Raw genomic sequence first — 19,616 nt, forward strand, 5'->3', positions numbered from 1 at the left:
TAGGAAATGAAACTATTTTTCCGGATTTAAATCGCGTATATTTGTTTTTTTTTGTTTGAAAAAACAAAAACGCTATTTTAATCTGGAAAAATAGCTTCAATTCCATACTAAGACAAAGTTGAACTTTAGCGTCCGTACTAATTTTAAATAAAACTGTAAGACGTCTACGTCTTCCTCCGGATTTAGTTACAAACATTATAATGCCAAACATTGTACACGTTAAAAGAGTACAAGCAAAAGTATGACAAGAAAATAAGAAAAACAATTTTTTAAACTATGTGTGGTGGGTGCAAGTGTGAAAGTGCTGTAGTACACACACTTGGATGAGCCTTATGATATAAATCTTGGATTCAGTATAAATAAGTATAGTAGCATAAATAAGTATATATGTATGTATAATATAAACGTTACAAAGTTGAAGTTTAGTATTAGGAAATGGCGTACAGATGAGAGGATCTCCTTAACAGTGTACAACAGTTACAGTTACAGTTGTGTTCGGGCTCATATTATTCGTTTTGACGAGGATTATTTCAGTTATCCATGGTAACGAACACAGTGGAAGCGGAGCTTACTTTTGACGTCGGATTTTTATAATAAAAACTTATAATTACTCACGTGTCTGGAGTTATGCTTGTAAGATCCTCTCCAACAGTCTGTATGACTCTACGCCCCCACAGCCAAAGGCCTAGAGCGATACCAACTCCACCAAACACGAGGATCGCTAAGGGTGTCTCTGCCCGCGCGTGCGCTCCGCCCTCGGAGTATAAAAGCCATAGGGCTACTAGAGGCCCGATGGCGTTGCTGTTCGAAAAAGTTATGATTAGTTGAGGCTATCAGCGCAAAAATGGTGTAATCCACATAATTTTTTTGTGCAATAATATTTTAAATGATGTTAAGGTACATAATTGTTTTTTCATCAACATCATCATTTCAGCCAAAAGACGTCCACTACAGAGCATAGGCCTCCCTCAAAGAATGCCACAACGACCTGTCCAGCGCTGCTTGCATCCAGCGGAGTCCCACATTCTTCACCAGATCATCAGTCCACCTTGTGGATGGTATCCACACGCTGTCTATTCCGGTACGCGGTCGCAGCTCGAGAACTCTTCGACCCCGTCGGCCATCTGTTCTGCGAGGAATGTGCCCTGCCCATTGCCACTTAAGTTTTGTAATTCTTAGGACTATGCCGGTTATTCCGGTTCCCTTGCTGATATTCTCACTACTGATTGAGCCTTCTTATTAGGCCCATAGTGAGCGACCACAACTCAGTGTCGTAAGTTATCACTGGCAATACACACTGGTCGAAGACTTTTGTCTTGAGACACTGTGGTATTTTGGACAAAAAGATATGGCGTAATTTCCCGAACGCTGCCCAGCCGAGTGGGATTCGACGATTGACCTCTTTCTCGAAGTTGGACCTACCTAACTGGATAATTTGTCCCAGGTATTCATAAATCGTGAACAACTTCGAGTGTAGAGTTTCCCATCTTCATGGGAGTTGGCCGTACATGGTTATTATACATGTTCTTCATTTCGTCCATGTTCATTTTAAGACCGACTCTTTCGGATGCTATTCTGTACATGAAAAAGAAATGTAACTATCTGGCAACACTAGTAATACTGAAAAAAATTCTCAGTAACAAAACAGTGTATTAAGTATACTTTTCTCGATTCTCCCGCATAAAATAAAGTTATTATATGTAACGCTGAGTTGCAATATGAAAAGTTGATCAATTAACCTGACATCATTGCCACCATGAGCAAAGGCGCCAAAAGTAGCAGTAAGCACTTGTAAGAAGGAAAATAATCGCAGTGTGTCCGGAGGGGGTAGTGCGGGTGGTACGGGCGGTGGTGTGTGGGCCGTGCGAAGTAGTGGTACGGCGCTGGAATTAGGCGTGATGGCCGGTAGGCGAGTTGGTCCATCGCAATCGATACTCCAAGCGCTGCTGCCGTCCGGTTCCTGAAAATGCAGAAACATATAAGTACATGCACTTACACGTATTTCCAGCAGTTTTTTAATAAATAAATAACGCACATACTCACAGCCCAGCACTAGGGAAATCTGTCATGGACACACACAGACAACCACAAACTAAATGTAGGCCATACAAATATTACTCCCAACCCAAGAATCGAACCCGGGACTTCTGCGTGGCAGACCAATATGGTAACCATTCGGCCACTGAGGCAGTTATTTTGATACTTTTGAATTATGACTTGAACACATGTTCGCAAAAATTGCTATAGGTATGATGATATTCCTAATAGTAGACCACAAAAAAATTGGTCCTTTTGCTCAGTTCCGTACTAAAAGCCTACCTATGAGGTCACAAGGTCCTTGGACAGACGTCATTTCCAAAGCGATACAACAATAGTATAGACGCTCAAGAAGTGGCTAAAAAATGTATTAGAACTTTATGAAAAATCATTACTTACCTTTTCAAATCTAGTGGGTGGCGTATCAAATTCCACATTATTCGGGATAGCTCTAGTCGCAGCAAGTCGATCAAAATCCACTCTAGCTATTGTATCATACGAATCGCCTAAAAATCCATTTTTCGAATCGTAACTCTCCCCCATTCCAGCCATGTGTGTGGAATCAAGACTCTTGCAACAACTTAAAGTTTCATCGATGTACTTAAGAGTGTTTATTTGGGGATCGGCATCGACCAACTGTAGTCTTGATTTGTTAGGTGGACTTAAACTTCTGGAGAGGATACTACAGTCGTCCATGGTTGCAAGCAAGGCTCGATTCCGTGCGTTCATTTCACGTACTCCAATGGACACTTTATCGGCTTCGCTAAGGGTGACCATTTCGGAACTTTCGGCTATTACTTCGAGCACTTTGCCGTCGTCAGAGAGCATAGAGGTAGGACGCTGGGTTACATTGTTCTTATTGGAATGTGTTGGTGTGTTCGCTGGTGTCGTTTCTGTAAATAATTGCTATTGAGTAAGATTACCTAAGATTGTCTAACATAATGCTATCTGCATAATACGACAAGTATGGCAACTAAAATCATACGCAGCAGCGCGGCTTATTATGTGCGCCCATCCCGCGCTATGTACGGACTAGGGCTTTCAATCTCGCATCATTTCCGCGTCACGAGAAAAAGTCTTCAAAAACCCGGGAAAAACGAGACATTCGAGACTGTTTTATTCGCTTCCCTCATCTGACTTTAAGGTACGAAAGTATGGTGTATACAATTAATTATCGTAAAAATTGTTAGTTACGTCTTATATTGTAAGGAGTAGTCTCTTCATCTTACAATTTACACATCATCAATATTCAATCCCTTATAAGTGTCACTGTTTCACGGGCACGAGTCTACTCAAAAAATGCCCTCTGGCCCAATACTGGTAGTTTGCAGCGTCTAGACATTCAGAAGATTGTACATGCAGCGACTAGACATTCAGGATTGAATAGACGAAACTCGACATTCGGAGAATTCATCCAATCTACATTTGCCACTCCGGTACAGTTGCTAGCTCAATTTTTAAAAGAAAACGTGCGCGCTGAGGATGTAGGAGAGGCACACGACTGGATTCTAACTGCCATTTTGCAATTGCGACAAAGTCATTATGCATGTAATTACGTACTAAGAGGGCAAGCGTTTAGTCAATACAAACACAATAAAAATCCTTCAAAAAATTTAAAAAAAAAGCTAATTTCAAATCATCTTATCAATCCTCTTGATCCGCCTTGACCGCTAATCTTGCGGCTTCCTGAGCCTGAGGAAGTCATAAAAATGTTTCGCGATAGTGTGGAATTGCGTTCTCGAGTTCCCACCATATAGCGATGGGGCGAAACACCATCTAATTTGAGGCGATCGCGAATGATTGATGAGATGAAATATTTTGGATTTCCTGACGCTAAAAAAAAGTTAGTAAAATGTTATTACCGTTGGAGACTCCGAGAGTGAAATTGACTGGTGCAGACGACAGCCTCCGCTTATAGTAGGGCACGAGAATGGCACGCACCAGACCGGCTACAAGTGCTCCTAGAGCCACGGATCCCGCAAGCGCGACCAACAATGGGATCTTATCCATTGCTAATACTGAAAAGAAAGAGAGAAAGAGACAATATACAGCATAATGAAATAAATAAGTATACGTACGTGTGCACGTGAGCTCCTGTACTCAATCCCAGTGGGACCAATTTGGAATGGGCGGTCTAGGTCTGATATTTTATACTATCAGCGCAAAAGCGGTGTAACCCACATTCAATTTTTTCTACAATATTACTTTAAATGACACTAAAGCACATACTTGTTTTATTTAGGAGCAATAAAGCTTCTTGTGAAAGAGTTCGTCCAGGGAAGTACTGCCACCGTACTTACTTACTTCTGCCTACGCGTACTTAATTACTGCGTTCCGGTTTTAAAGGGTAAAGGTGCTGATGAAATTACAGGCACATAGACTTGTCAACTTATGTCTCAAGGTGACGGGCGCAGTGGCCCAGGCCCTCAAACCTTTGTGATTTAAAGCTCTGATTGATAACGGAACTGTTATGGACAGGCGTGTAGCTTACCATCAGGCGCACGACTTATTCATCCCGTCACTTGATATTGTAAAACAAAATAAAAAAATAAAAAATATTTTGATGGTTTATTCATGTTTAAAAAATATTTAGTTTTTTTCGTCATGAAAATAGCATCCAAATATAAAATAATTAACTAATTATAATGCACACTTTAATTTAATCTATTTTGTCGCTATAAAATAAGTAATTTAAAGACAAAGTAATATTGTAGAAAAAAAATGGATGTGGATTACACCACACTGCGCTTTTGCGCTGAATGGGGCACTAAATGAGTCTATCATTTATAAAACGCACTTTGACTTCTATTGAGCAAAATTGGCGCGATAAGCAAGTTTTTCGTATTTACACAACGAACTTTTTCTAAGTTTAAGCAAGAAATTATATTAAAATTTGAGTTTGTTTCTTAATTTCTTGCTTGACTGGCTTACTTAAAGTTCGTTTTTTAAATCACAGCCTAAATATTTTCGGTAGTTCAAGCGAAGTTCATCACTCTGATGGTGTTCATGAGATCTCTGTCTATTGGGAATGTGTTACTTTGAAATCAAATATAAAGTCTTAGGATATCAATTTTTCATCTATGTATAAATAAACTCACACTTAGGCCCATCGTGCACAACGCTCAGCACGTTAACAGCAACAGTGGCGCCATAAAAGAACGGCAGCGCGCGTAGTCCAGCATTGAGCGGCTCCGGCACACGCAGAATGAACCGCCGAACCAGCCAATACAGAATAGCTGACACCGCTCCACTTAGCGCTGGCGATATAAACCAGGACAGCACTGGAAATGTAAAATATTGAATACGTCAAAATATAGTTTAAAATGTGTTAGTACAGTCAGATAACAAGAAGTAACGAAAATGGACACTCTCCGCCCCTCCCTAGCTTTAGGTACCGCACCACGACACGCACATTGACGGTCACATTGACTGAACGGCAACAAGGTTCTCGGCAAGCCGTTTTAAAAAACTTATTTCGGGGAATCATTCAATTATTGTTTACTTCATTTATTTATTGCAGAGTAATATAATATATAGATTTATCATATAAATACAATGAGAAATAATATAGTAGACAAGAGTTCTCGACTTTTCAATTTGTATTGCCGATAAATATATAGTGAATATAATTATTAACTAAGAAATGGTAAAGTTGGACACAATTTCAAATACCTTGGTTGCCTTATTTAAAAGTACCTGTCCAAAATACAACATTTTTGGAGCTTTTAAGTTTAATATTTTTAAAGAAACCTTCAGGATTACTCTGGTAAGTGAATTAATGCAAAATATAATACTATATTGATATAAATACCTAATAAACATGTGTAATTATTAGAATTCTATTAATAATAATAATAACGCACACACTCAACATGGCCCCGCACTAGGGAAACCCTGTGTCGCGGGTGCCATGGACACACACATAGACAACCACAAATTACATCCAAACTCACGAGAGAAATAATTGTAGGCCATACAACTATTTCTTCCGGCCCGGGAATCGAACCTGGGACCTCTGCGTGGCAGTCCGGCATGGTAACCGTTAGGCCACGGAGGCAGTAATAGAATTATAGATAACAGATTCGCGTCAGAATTTTCGCTTTGTTGCCGCTCTGACCACGTACGAGAAAGTAATGAGTAACCCTGCCACTTCACGCACACATTTGCACGTGTGCAAATAGCGCCTTACTGTATGTAGTAGTAGTACGTAAATAACTTTCGACTGTTGTATGGAGTGTCCGGGGTGTGATACAGTTACAATGATAACCCTTATAAGTGCTAGAGAAACTCGTGAATCAAGGGGTAGTTCTCCTAGACCCTGAAGAAAAAACATTTAAGTGTAAAGACAACTAAGATATCTTGCTGGCCACGTAGAATACGAGTCGCCCGCGCACATCGATCACGTCACTACCATCTTATATATTTATATATTCCTTAGAATTCCCTAGTTTTATATTACTTTGACTCTGCTCCCAATACCCTGTAGTTGTCGTTCACTCAGTATCAACACGTTTTTTAATATTATTCACTTTATTTTTGTTTACTTAAATATTTCGATACCTCCAATGAATTGGTTAGTTTCTGTTATCGAGTTCTTAGGTTTTCGCGATTGTTACACATAGGAAATGAAACTATTTTTCCGGATTTAAATCGGATGTATTTGTTTTTTTAAACAAACCAACGTTTCGGGCCCTTTACAGGTCCCAAGGTTTGTTAAATTTAAATCCGGAAAAATAGTTTTTTTGATTTCCTTGTTTCTGTTACTTTTGTAAACAATCATATTTATTTACTAACATTATGCTCCCCGAATTTTGTGAAAAAAAAAATAAAGAAACAAAAACAAAATTCGAAAAAGAAAACAAAAAATTAATAAAAAAAAGAAACGAAAAATAAAATAAAAACAGGACAGATGCGAAAATTAAGTCGGCGTATATTGGAGGTATCGATTTATTTGATAGTTTTGATAACTACGCGAAATTAGCTCATTTAGAATATTATTTGTTATTACATAATATACCAATAGTCATTGTTTAAGTTCATTACTTCGATTGGGAGTTAAAAACAACTTTGTTTTAAGTTACCAAGTCGTGTGCCTGGTGGTAAGCAACACGACTGTCCAAAGCACTAAGATCTTGTGAGTTGTGAGTTAAATCAACTATTGTCAAAATGTCAAAGCTTCCGATCGGCCAGTTGTGAATCGCAGTTATGCACCTCGACTCGGAAGAGACGCAGTTTCCGATCGGGAGAGGCAATCAAAATCAAGCTGCAGGAGTTCTATAAAAAGTCTCCAACTCAACACTTACCAATAGCTCCAAGCGTAGACCATCTAACACCAACAGGTCCTTTCGCAGTCAAAGTAAATCCCACGGTGGCACCAACAACGGAATGTGTGCCAGACACGGGCAGTTTTAAGGCTGTAGCCACTATAAGCCACGCTGCGCTAGCTATCAGGGCAGCCAGACAGCCCGCAGCCAAAAGACGCTCACCTCCATTGGTGTAAAGGTTCACGTCGAGTATGCCCTTGCGCATCGTGTCTGATACTTTGTAACCTGGTGTATATAAGAAGATTTATTTATTTTTAAATGTAGCTACGGTGAGTAGCAGAGATCTTCAAAACATAATATTTGTTAACTGTAATAGAGTTCTTTATGAACGCAAGACTATAGACAACATGTTACTTAATGGAGCATTAAATCTAATGGACTTTTGTGCGTTAGTTGCCGCGGCTTATTGCCCTCTACCACAAAAATCTTTTTAATTCCGTTAAGATTAACACTACAAAACCAATTAAGTAAGTCGAACATGGCGTCAAGTCGTTTATAAGACAATGCGGATTAAAACACTATTCATTTATGTTTGTGTCTCTCTCTATTTTTAACCGACTTAAAAAAACGAGGAGGTTTTCAATTCGACTGTTTTTATATATGTAAGTTAAGCAATTATTACGGCTTTTGTGAACCGGTTTTGATGATTCTTTTTTGTTGGAAAGAGGGTACCTCAGTGTTGGTCCCATTTAAATTTGAATAAAATATTCCACCTCTAAGGGTGGCAGACTAGGAATCCAGTTTCGCGCGCCTTCCGGTAACCGATTTCAATAAAACTTGGCAAATTATTGTTGCCCAGGGTGCGCAAGACATACAGAAAATGAGACTTCGTGCTGAGAGGCTTCTTTGATGCACCCCAGCAGAATGTACGATAACACGATTCTCTACAGAGGTCTGTATGCGATAATAGTAGTATCTCGCGCATTATGTCGCTCACGCGCTAGTCGCGCCCTACAGTGCTAACCCTACAGAACGTTTATACAAGTTATCTACTGTTTGTTATTCTTTTAATACAGATTAAATTATTTTAACAATACCTATTCTTTCTTACGACGCCGAATTGTCCACGATTTGCGCGAGAGCGACATGAAGCGCGAGATCTCTATGCGAGAATAGCAGTATCCGCACTTTATGTCACTCTCGCACTAGTCGCGCCCTATCGTGTTAACCCTACAGAACGTTTACAAGGTTAAGCACTTTATTTACCGTTTGTTATTATTTTAATACTGATTAAATTATTTTACCAAAACCTATTCGTAGGAGTCGTAAGACTCCAAATTTTGCAAGAGCCATAACGACAGACTAAAGCATTTAGTTGCATATAGAGTATTTATTAGGCACTGAAAATATCAAATTGCAACAAATCAAAATAACACTTACCAATAAGAACTGCGCCGGCGATCTCGAAAACAGTGGCAAGCAGGCATGCCTGCGTTAAAGTTAACACCTTCGATCCAACGCTTGTCCCGAATGAATTGGCCACATCATTGGCACCAATCCCGAACGCCAATATAAATGCCACCACGAACCCACATATTACCAACCAGAATAACTCGTCGGCATACGGCTCCATTCCTTAACTCTTTACTTATATTAAAACCCCACATAGAAACACATTTTTATATTTAAAAAGAAATTTTCTAGCACCTATCCAATTATTTCAACGACAATATTTTTATTTTAACAACAACTTTTTCAAACTTCGCTAACACTTTTCAAAGCAATAATCCTTTCTTTAACAATGAAACAAATGAAAAAAATACCGCTTGTATCACTAAGTTATATTTAATAATTGCAATAAGGCTAATTTTGTTAAAATATCATAAATGATAATTAAAATACGTCAAATAATGAGTTTCAGGATTGAATTGTTGTGCGTCACAACGACTGGTGTTTAAATTGTCTTTGAAGATGTTGAGGCTTGGTTAAATTTGGGTTCATCATTTCTGAAATAGAAACAATCATATGGTTTAATTTACTTCTAAATATCGAGTTCTTAGATTTTCGCGATTATTACACATAGGAAATGAAACTATTTTTTAAATTTACTATCTCAGTCAACCGTGACCATAGGACTTATACAAGACTCGATGCGTTGGTTTGTTTGAAAAACAAATATTCCTATGCGTTTTAATTCCGAACAAAATAGTTTCATTTTTTCTTTTCCTTTTCTTTATTTCATAACTAAGTAAATTACACTCGAAATCGTCACGTTGAATAATTTGAACCCTACTACATAGGTAGGTACACATCCTTTATTTCAACTCTATTGACAACAAATAATCTCATGGCGTTAGTTGAATAAAAGGTATAAAAAAATGTACAAATGATTCTATCAAAGGTTTGTCATGTCATGTGATTTTTAAATTTTGACAAGACTAACGCAACACTGCGAGATATGACGCAAGAGCATCCGGGCAAAAACAATTCATTAAAGGGATCCATCACAATCTTCGGCACTGAGGGAACGAATAAGGAGATGGGGATTACTCAATTATTAGCCATTAAAAACTACTAATACCCAAAGTCTTCTTCATTCCTAAACTATAGTGTTAGAGAAATCGGAATTGTATATGTGGTATTTGTGTGTGTGGAAGAATTTGTACACCACTACATACGCAATTCCGAACTCTCGCTAATATCACTACACTAGGTAACATTAAAAGCGACGTGGAAAATCTCAAATACTTAAATAACAGACAGATCGTAACGGTCAAAGAAAAACGCAAAATTTTCAGTGGATCTTGTAATATAAAATCTACTCTAATACCAGAATTCTTAGTTGACCAGTTATGTACTGTATAAATGTCCACAGTAACAGAGCACCGGCTTATAGGTGACCATGGCGTTTATATGGCTAGATGCCAAATATGAAATCATTACCTAAATAAGCATACTTATAATCCAGTAAGACACAGAAGGATAACCTTTTTTCGACAGAAAAATAAACCTTTCCATGGCAGATTTTCATAGAAACTCGTAACTTTGGATCACGTTTATGTTTAACTGACTTTACGTTTTTGTCTTTCGTCAATCATTTACATTTCAATTTAATTGCGAAAATTTTTAATTATATTATTGAATTAAAAGATACGTTAAATTAGATTCTTGAGTTAAATATTTGAGGATAACCACTCAAAAAATTTGTAAAAGACCACATGGTCAGCACGTTATCGATTAAACGACGCCATGACAAAGATATTTTGCACTAATTGTGATTTAACTCACAAACCAGACATCGCAATTCGAAATTTCCTTCTTTCGATTACAATCAATTACTAAATAAATTTCGTATTATCCATTTCGTAGAAACCCTAAGTCTAATTGCGATAAAAGAGCTAGTAAATGTCCATGTCAATGAATCTAACGTCAGTACATTTTCTTTAGAAATTGTATACGGAATTAAATGACGTCTCTTATTTACACTTAATTATGAATGAAAAGATGTACCTACTTACTTTTAAAAAGCGTAGGATTTTACAGTCCTAAGCGTAACACAAGTGATGAAGGGCACAAGATTCCCTTGAGGCTCTCAGCTGAGGACTGAAGTTGACAATGAGCAGGAGCCGCCGGCTGAATAGAGCATGCGTGAAGGTCGCGCCCCACTATTTCCTTCCCCTTGCCAAATACAATAAGTATTTCGTCTCAGTCAAAATACCCCTTGCAAGTTATTCCCCTCATTGCGCCTGCCGGTTTGCTTTCCATGCGCATTCTTATTGGATTAAGAAACCTGTTTATAAACTTGCACGTTAGGTAGGGTACGCAACTACTTGCTTAAATATTTAGGTATCATACAAGTATACGATGACCTTGAGTATGTATGTTACTTTTTATATATTATAATGATAATTTTATCGGAATACTCTGCATTAGTACACAAGAAGCGCCTAGTGCAAAATTGCAAAGGGTGTGTATTGCGTGTTGGTAGATATTATTGCTTTTACCGCACTGCAGGCGCAATTATCATAGGTTGACTTCTTCTCATGTAGTTGTATGTTGCTGTATGTAATACGTGCGTAGTTTTCCAACCTTAAAATTGTTGAAAACATTTTCAATTATCTTATCTAATAAAGACAGCCAAGGCTGTCCAAATCACACAGTAATGTAATATCTATCCATGATATTATTTATTTTTAACGGTCGCCTATGCATGTATGTGCCAGATAACTACACCAGACATTGCTTAAAGTCCGTGCAGAATGTGGATAACGCAATAAAAAAAATTTAGTGGTAGTCACTGTTAAATATTTGATTGATTCTACATTCGAATATCAACGTCTCGCTCTCGCTGACACTCGTTCGTATTAGTTGGCTTGCATTTTTATTAGGGACTACTTCTCCTAAACGATTTGAGGACTTTTCTAGCCGTCAAGTGCAAGTAAGCTACGAGTACATAAAAAATCTTGTTTTGAATCACTAACTTATTGACTTCTTTTGCTTTTTTTAAATTCAGGACTAGTCTAATTTTTGAATAATTTTTCGAAAAATAATTTTGGGCACATTTCTGAAAAATTGGGAAAATATAATTCGAACTCATATTATTTTGTTCTACGTTTAGATATATACATATGTTTAAATGTTTAATACAGCGTGAATTATAAATTTATAAAATAAAATTATATAAGCATTGTGTTATAATTTTTTAAACCCTGCTTGGCTTATTTGCATAATTTCTCAGAGTTCAGTATCCTCAACTTTTGATAGGTGTCACTGTGTGGAAAAATGTAGAAATAATATTCAGAAAAACATATTTTTTCAAAATGGAAATTTTTCCATGATGCAACACTAGACCCCTATCCCAAAGAGGTGGCTCAAAAAAATTTATATCCTAGCTGCCAAAACTACTGGTAGGTAAGTTCTCAAATAGTAGATTTTTTTCGAAATATTCCGAAAATTTGAAAAAATTTGAGAAATTGGAAAAATATCATTTCGAACGCTCATATTATGTTCTACGCTTAAAAATATCTTTTGAAATTTTATTTAGCGTGTATTATAAAAGAAACTTGTACAGGGTCAAGAGCACGTTAAGCTTAACACTTTTAACTTGAATCCAACTCTATGCCACTTACGATAAGAACGGTCCAAAGTACAAAGTGTCAAGCCTTATGTGTTCTTGACTACAGATAAAAGCCACTTTTAAGCAAAACGAGTCAGAAAATGATTTCACAACAGTGAAAAACCTCCAACAACTACACCACCACCACCTCTTGTAGGCTCCATCATTTTCGTTCAGTAACTTCAACTTTCGACAGGTATCAACGTGAAATGTGAAAAAATAGAGGAAAAATATTGAAAAAATATGCGAAAAAATATTGTTTTTGCTCAAATATATATTTTTTTCGAAATGGAAATTTTTTATGACCCAGCACTAGCCAAAACCAATGCTGTCACTGTCGCTGTCAGTAGTGTCAAAATGTCGTTCGTTCAACTTCTCGGCTAACGTCATGTTAACGTCAAAGTCAAAATCGTGAAGAAAATTTTGTAATATAATATTTCATATTAAATTTTCGCTGTGTAATTCCTATATAATGTGACGTGGAATATAACAAGTTATAGTGTAAAATTATAATGTTCTTCCGTAATGTTTTCTGCGCTGCCAATTTGAATAATCCATGGTACGGTTCCATAATAACCTAAGAATGTTGTCTGTTGTTGTTTTAGACCCGAAAGTATAACGTACGTAATTATTTCTCGGACTCTATAATGTTACATTTATTAGTGCACAAATAATTCTCATTAAGGCAAATCTGCATTGGCTACTAATAAAAAACTTAGGCTTACCTATAAAACGCTTATTTGGTGGGGCCCAGCTACAGGATTTATGCAGACTGTCAAATAAAATACTTTGAATTAAAGCCTTATTCTTTTTAAATGAGGCTATTAGTGCAAAAGTGATGTAACCCCATGAAATGCATATAGAAAATAATAAGAGATTAAAAGTTAGTTCATTTTATATATCGACGCTTGAAAGGTAAAATGGGATAGGCGACACTTTTGGGTCATACTGAGTTATATATACGGTTGGAATCAGAAACATTAGCTGATTCCAACAGTATATATAACTCAATATGTCCAAAAGTGTCCTTATCCCATTTTGCCTTTCAAGCATCAATATACTAATTGTATATTGTCTCTTAGCAAACCACACAGCTGAATTCGAAAATTGGCAGTTTAACTTTTTAAAGTTACTGAAAGCAAAATGAAACGAGAATATCAATGAAAATGATATAATCATCACACATACAATTATTTGTTATCTATAAATAGAGCATCTATTATTAACAACAGCTTGAAATATCTTGTATATATATATGTATATAATAACAGATACAGTTTTTTCACTCACCTTTAAACAACAATACGACTAATATAATTTATATTTAGTATATTGAATATCATGATGATTTACTACCTTGATATTATTTTCATAATAATGCACACAATCATAGCCCTGCACTAGAGAAACCCTGTGTCGCTGGTGTCATGGACACACACATAGACTACCACAAATAACACCCAAACTCTACAGATAAATAAATATAGGCAATTAATATACTTTAATTTTTAAATTTTTTTTTAAATTATTTACAATCAGTCGCCATACTATAATTAAATTATTGGAATGATTTTTGGTGTGTGAGAGTGAGGAAGCATTGAACACGTGCTGTTGTTTTTCGCATTAATATATCGCACTGTTAATACAATAGTGTATTAACTCAAAAAGTGTATTTTCTCAGAATTAACAAAAACTAATTACTCGCTTCCCGTGAAAGATCTGTGTAAATTTATGTATAAGTTATTTCCTACCTGCCAAAAATACATATTTAAAAACAAGTGAAAAAATTGTTTCATATTTTTGAATAAGGACTATTTTGGCCAGAACTACCTCACATAAAGCGTGTCTCGTTTTGAGTTATGTAGATATGAGTTGTTTTTTACAATATTCTAACAATGGTATAATCTTGAATTTCACATATTTTGAGTTATAACACTATTGTAAAAGCAATGCGAATAAGCATACATTTTTTTACACATGACAATAGCATCCAAATATATAATAATTATGGACTTTACTATCATTAATATTGAAATAATATTTTATAAAACCAATCAAATATGGGTTACACTACTTTTGTGTTGATAGCCTCAAATAGCACCCAGCTATTTGCACCACTTTTTCCTTGATATATGATGTATTATATATATATATTCTAATGAATGATGGAAACACCAATATGTGGCTGTAATGGAACATGAATAATACTTTAATGTATTTAACAGCCGTGGTAGCCTAATGGTTTAACCTACCACCCCTCAAGCAGAGTCCGTGGCTTTGAATCGGGCTGTACACCCGAGTGTTTCGGAATTTGTGTGAAATTTACCATGAGCTTTTTGGTGGAGCAAAAACATTGTGATGAAACCTGCACATCGAAAAGGTTCACAACACTCGAAAACATGTGAAGTCCCCAACCCGCATTGGGCCAGTGTGACAGACTATGGCCTAAGCCCTTGCCTGAGAGGAGTCCCAGCAGTGGGACATATAAATTGGTTGAAGATGATTATTGTCCATAATTTGTAGAATATATTCTATGGTATGCTGTTGACCTTATTCCTTACAGCAAAGCAGCGCTCTTACGACCAAGCAGTAATCGAGTGGGCTATGGCCGAATCCAGATCAGGAGTTCATTCCACTCTCGTCGGGGCCCACGAAAGCCTGGTCTGGAACCGGATCCGCTTGAGCATTTGAAGATAGAATCTAGGCCATTACATGCAAAAGGATTGGTCAGACCTTTCTTGTTTTCTATAGGGGTATGATAAAATTATATTTAAAGTTGCGTCATTTGCTTTGAGACCATGGACATGGTCTATAGAATTAGAGTAGATTGCCATAAGATTATCGCTTTCATTTCGTATCACACACATACAATATCAATTTATTTTTTAATTTTGTGTGAGCAGTAGGTCCCTAAAACTGTTAACCCAGCATGAAATTAATATTAAAATATTTTTAACATCTATAATTCTTATTGCATTGTTAGCATACACTATAATATTGTTTGCCATCGTGGAGAAAGGATTTGTTCATCGGCGGCGTATAATTCACTCGCCGATTATTGCCCAGAGTGTGCCAGAGACACAGGAAAAGAAGGATTCATCCATAGATATAGAAAAAAAGGATTCATCATGCGGGGTGACTCTTTTCGCGCACCCCAAAAATATTTAAAATGAATAATACATAGTGCTCCAAATACATGATATTTATTCATTTAAATTAGAATGCCACCAATACGAATTCAAGTAGACGTGTGTTGATCGTGTTCGATCGAATCAAAATTAATCTAAAAGCACCTGTGACCTGATAATCCGTGTTGTACGCTCTGCCTGGAACTGACAATATAATTGCTGTCTTGTTTACTCCCACGTGAAGTCCCCAATCACGACACGGTTCGCCTTCTCATTCTTCATTTGGGTTGAACATTTGTTCAATAGAGCATTTGTTCGATAGAACCTTCTTTCGATCGAAACAAAACGTCAAGCAATCGATCAACGGGTCAACGGATTAACGAGTCTATCTATCATTCATCGTAATTGCTCCGTGGCGTGGAGTATCCAGTACTTGGTAATTTTGTAAAATTAATTTGATTTTCGGTATGTTGTGATTATTTATGAATGCGCTAGCTAATTTTACAGAATAATAAATTAGTAATTTTGAATGCTCATATGTTTTTTGTAGGAGTTACTTTTCCTAGAAAGAAATTTTAGTATCCTTCTTTTATACATATCAACAGGAAAGAACAAAAGCTAATTGTATTATTTGCCAGTTTTAAACGCCATATGGAAGCATCGTGTCGACGGGTGACCCGCTAAATGATCGAATCATTTGACCTCATCGCATTACGCATGGTTTTCGGAAATGATCGACCGACCCAGGTCTAATTTAAAGCTCGTGTGTGGCACTATAACTGCTATGCACAGGCGTGTCGCTTATTGCACGACTTGGTCTTTTCGTCAATTGCTATCATTAAAAAAACCTCAAAGATAGGGTTGTACGTCTAGGTAAACACCAAGCTGCTGGCAGAGAACTTGTCTATCCCAATTTAGTATCTCCAACAGTTGAAGACATAGCTTTGAAACCTCCTTCCATAGATGACATAGACATTCTACTTAGATTCATAATGCTCTTTGAAAAGCTATATAATACAAACGATGTACATAAATAAGACAAAATGTTCAACCACAGGTATCGTCAGTTAGCCTCGCAGGATGTGTGATCTGGGAATACGAAAGCTTGCGAATGCACGCTGCCAACCTATTCAAAAGACCAGGCTCTTGGCTCAGTGCACAACAGAAAAAAATATATGCACATTATGTAAGTAATGACAGTATGTATAATAAAATAGTTTTTATTGTTTTATGGTCCGTATATTTGCCGAATTATGCACTGTTTTGAGTCTATTATATGCGTAAATTATCACTAATTTTGTTACATATTAAAAACACATAAGAAATCAATGCACTAAAAATAAAACATGTCATTGGTAAACAAATTTTTGGTTGCTTTGCTTGAAACTAATCTGTATGAAACAAGACTAATTCGATGAGTTTTTGACCCTAAAATAAAAAAAAAGCCCTTATTGTATTTGAACAAGTTAGTAGATGCACTGTGACGACTGTCAAAAGAATTTAGAAATGTATTACTAGTGATTGGGAACTGAGTAATGAAGCAAGTGGTAACCATTATTGCAGAAATCAGAACCTGGTCCAGTGAGGAAATGGTGGAACTCCTTAAAGGATAGTGAGAAGGTGTTCTACCCTATTCTAGCTGCCAATGTGCTAGTCTTCTGTGCTTGGCGAGTGAGAGCTTTTCAGCCCTTCATGGTCAAGTATTTCTGCTCAAATCCTTCTGGCAGTTAGTATTCTTTACTATTTTAAGCTCTCATAGATTTGCTCACTGACCTCCGGCTAGTCGCCAAAATTACGCAATGGCAAGTTTAAAAGCTTAAAGTTAACTCTGCAGGTCTGTTCTTACCACTGAACTTGCATTTGTCACTTACCTAAACATTTTCATTTTGTTCTTGTTCATGGCTATGCCGGCTCTCCCCGACATCGGCTCCATCCATATCAAATGCATCCGTAATTATAGGTACCTACTTATTTTACTACAGCAAATTAGGGAAAGGAGACTCATCAAATCGAAACTGACAAAGCTGTCACGGACCCTAACAGGGTCGTTTTAAAGTTTCTGTGACCCCATATTTGTGTATGTATTGAAATATCATTAATTATACTCACAATGAGTCCTGTACCCCATCTACGGTGGGGTCTGGGGATGTCCTTATGCTACAGGATGCGCCATACCCAGAGCTCGACCAGCCGGCAGTAACGAATGGTATTTTCAATAAATAGAAGAAATGTCGAATTTAGCAATTGAAATATCATATTATTTAGCGTCTGTAAAAATTTTAAATAACTTTTATAACTATCATTATATCAATACGATTCATGTAGTTATTATACAAAATCATAATTATTAGCGAAGAATTGGTTAACAGTTTATAAAAGAGGAGAGAGACATGGAATATAATTTTGCGCTGCGACGAAGTTTGATTATTATGTACCTAACTGAACTACTATAGGGGTATTTTACTATATATATCGCGTAAACAATCGTATTTCGTACCCCAAATTATGATTAAAGAAATGCAGATTTTTTTTTATCAGATTACAAAATTTTTTTGCTCCTATAAAACGATTGTATTTATGGCAGCCATATTGAAAAATGGCGAAAAAATAAATTTTTACTACAAATTATTATTAAACACCCCTAAAGGCTCCCCGTGATTTTCAGTTGGAAAACCAAAAAGAGCAAATTTTTATTTGCCGCCAAAAAACGCTTGTATGGCGGCCATATTTGAAAATGACGAGAAATCAATTTTGACTACAAATGAAATGTTATAATGAAACTTACAATGAATTTTCATAAATCCTTGTATTGAAATAATCTGCATTTAATTGTTTTTTCAGGTGCAGTATGTTTACCAATGATACTGTCAGCGTTCAGTCATTATTCAGCATTACATTTGGCTGCAAATATGTATGTTTTATACAGTTTCATGCCAGGTATGGAAACTGTTCAATGAACTGTAATACTATATTGTACTGTATACATAGCCATTGCTAAATCATTATCAGTGCAACATTTTTGCTTAATCTCACACACACAATGGCGTTGGGCAAACTTAGTGTATACAGGGTGTAATCGTTAAGTGTTCCCAGGCGATAATTCCGTAAATATAAGAGATATCAAAAACCTTAACTAATATCGAAAGTAACTTACCTAGTAACTAAAACAACGTCAGTAACTTTTAAAAAGTAAAACTAGAAATATTCAAAGTTAACATACGACTCTCCCATACATTTAATATGACATTCATACAAAGGCTTTAGTTTCCCTACTTTAAGAGGTAATATTAAGTTTACAGATAACGAAACTGCTATGTGCTGCTGCTAGCTGTCAATTGACGATTCTGAACTAAATTAATCTTCTACTTATAGTTTTGTTATTGAGAACTAATACACTAAATCAAACTAATGTTAATTTGCGTTTACCCAAATTAGCGCTAAATGTATTAGTCTAACATATAAATAAAATATTTTAACATCATCTTTCAATGATTTTTAATTACAATTTTTGAAAACATTTTATGCAACAGCCGCAGTGGCATCAATGGGCAAAGAGCAGTTCGTGGCCATGTACCTGTGTGCTGGTGTGTTAAGCAGTTTTGCCAGCTTCCTGTACAAGGTCTCCTTTAACCAACCAGGGCTGAGTCTTGGTGCCGTGAGTACCCATTAGTTGCTGAGTATCTACTATCTTAATTATTTAACACTTTAACTGCCTCCGTGGCCGAACGGTTACCATACCGGACTGCCACGCAGAGGTCCCCGGGTTCGATTCCCGGGCCGGGAGAAATATTTGTATGGCCTACATTTATTTCTCTCGTGAGTTTGGGTGTAATTTGTGGTTGTCTATGTGTGTGTCCATGGCACCCGCGACACAGGGTTTCCCTAGTGCGGGGCTATGTTGAGTGTGTGCGTTATTATTATTATTATTATTATTAAATATTTATTTATTTAATACTATTACTCCTCTTTACCTACCTCTTTGTCTTATGGTGTGAAGCTGCAAATTACAAAGAAAATAGTATCTTGTGTGTGTGTGTGTGTGTGTGTGTGTGTGTGTGTGTGTGTGTGTGT

At 36.5% G+C, this 19,616-nt stretch overlaps 2 protein-coding genes across 2 annotated transcripts in view; one reads left to right on the plus strand and one right to left on the minus strand.

The window, feature by feature from the left end:
* Nucleotides 1–611: 611 nt before the first annotated feature.
* LOC113233107 (sodium-dependent phosphate transporter 1-A) lies at nt 612–8,934 on the minus strand. The gene is made up of 7 exons (XM_026468091.1): nt 8,742–8,934; nt 7,341–7,586; nt 5,136–5,318; nt 3,900–4,055; nt 2,437–2,930; nt 1,740–1,960; nt 612–801 (listed from the first exon to the last, which is right to left on the minus strand). Exons 1-7 carry the CDS (start codon nt 8,932–8,934, stop codon nt 612–614), a joined length of 1,683 nt encoding a protein of 560 aa, XP_026323876.1.
* Nucleotides 8,935–12,852: 3,918 nt separating this feature from the next.
* LOC113232948 (presenilins-associated rhomboid-like protein, mitochondrial) overlaps nt 12,853–19,616 on the plus strand; it is a 10,712-nt gene continuing 3,948 nt past the window's right edge. The window contains exons 1-6 of the mRNA XM_026467865.1: nt 12,853–12,976; nt 14,981–15,170; nt 16,603–16,731; nt 17,109–17,271; nt 18,387–18,482; nt 19,076–19,200. Coding sequence (XP_026323650.1) covers nt 12,930–12,976; nt 14,981–15,170; nt 16,603–16,731; nt 17,109–17,271; nt 18,387–18,482; nt 19,076–19,200 — 750 coding nt within the window. The 5' untranslated portion in view covers nt 12,853–12,929. The remainder of the gene's footprint in view (nt 12,977–14,980; nt 15,171–16,602; nt 16,732–17,108; nt 17,272–18,386; nt 18,483–19,075; nt 19,201–19,616) is intronic.

This window comes from Hyposmocoma kahamanoa, unplaced genomic scaffold (assembly GCF_003589595.1).
Source record: "Hyposmocoma kahamanoa isolate Upper Pololo Valley unplaced genomic scaffold, ASM358959v1 78, whole genome shotgun sequence".
NCBI classification, from domain to species: domain Eukaryota; kingdom Metazoa; phylum Arthropoda; class Insecta; order Lepidoptera; family Cosmopterigidae; genus Hyposmocoma; species Hyposmocoma kahamanoa.

What these genes read in the sequence shown, in the direction of transcription:
- LOC113233107 (XM_026468091.1), bottom strand. Translation starts at nt 8,934, where the DNA reads ATGGAGCCGTATGCCGACGAGTTATTCTGGTTGGTAATATGTGGGTTC. An exon ending in GTCTACGCTTGGAGCTATTG is followed by an intron (nt 5,319 to 7,340) that starts GTAAGTGTTGAG and finishes TTACATTTCCAG; the next exon opens with TGCTGTCCTGGTTTATATCG. An exon ending in CATGGTGGCAATGATGTCAG is followed by an intron (nt 802 to 1,739) that starts GTTAATTGATCA and finishes TTTTTCGAACAG; the next exon opens with CAACGCCATCGGGCCTCTAG.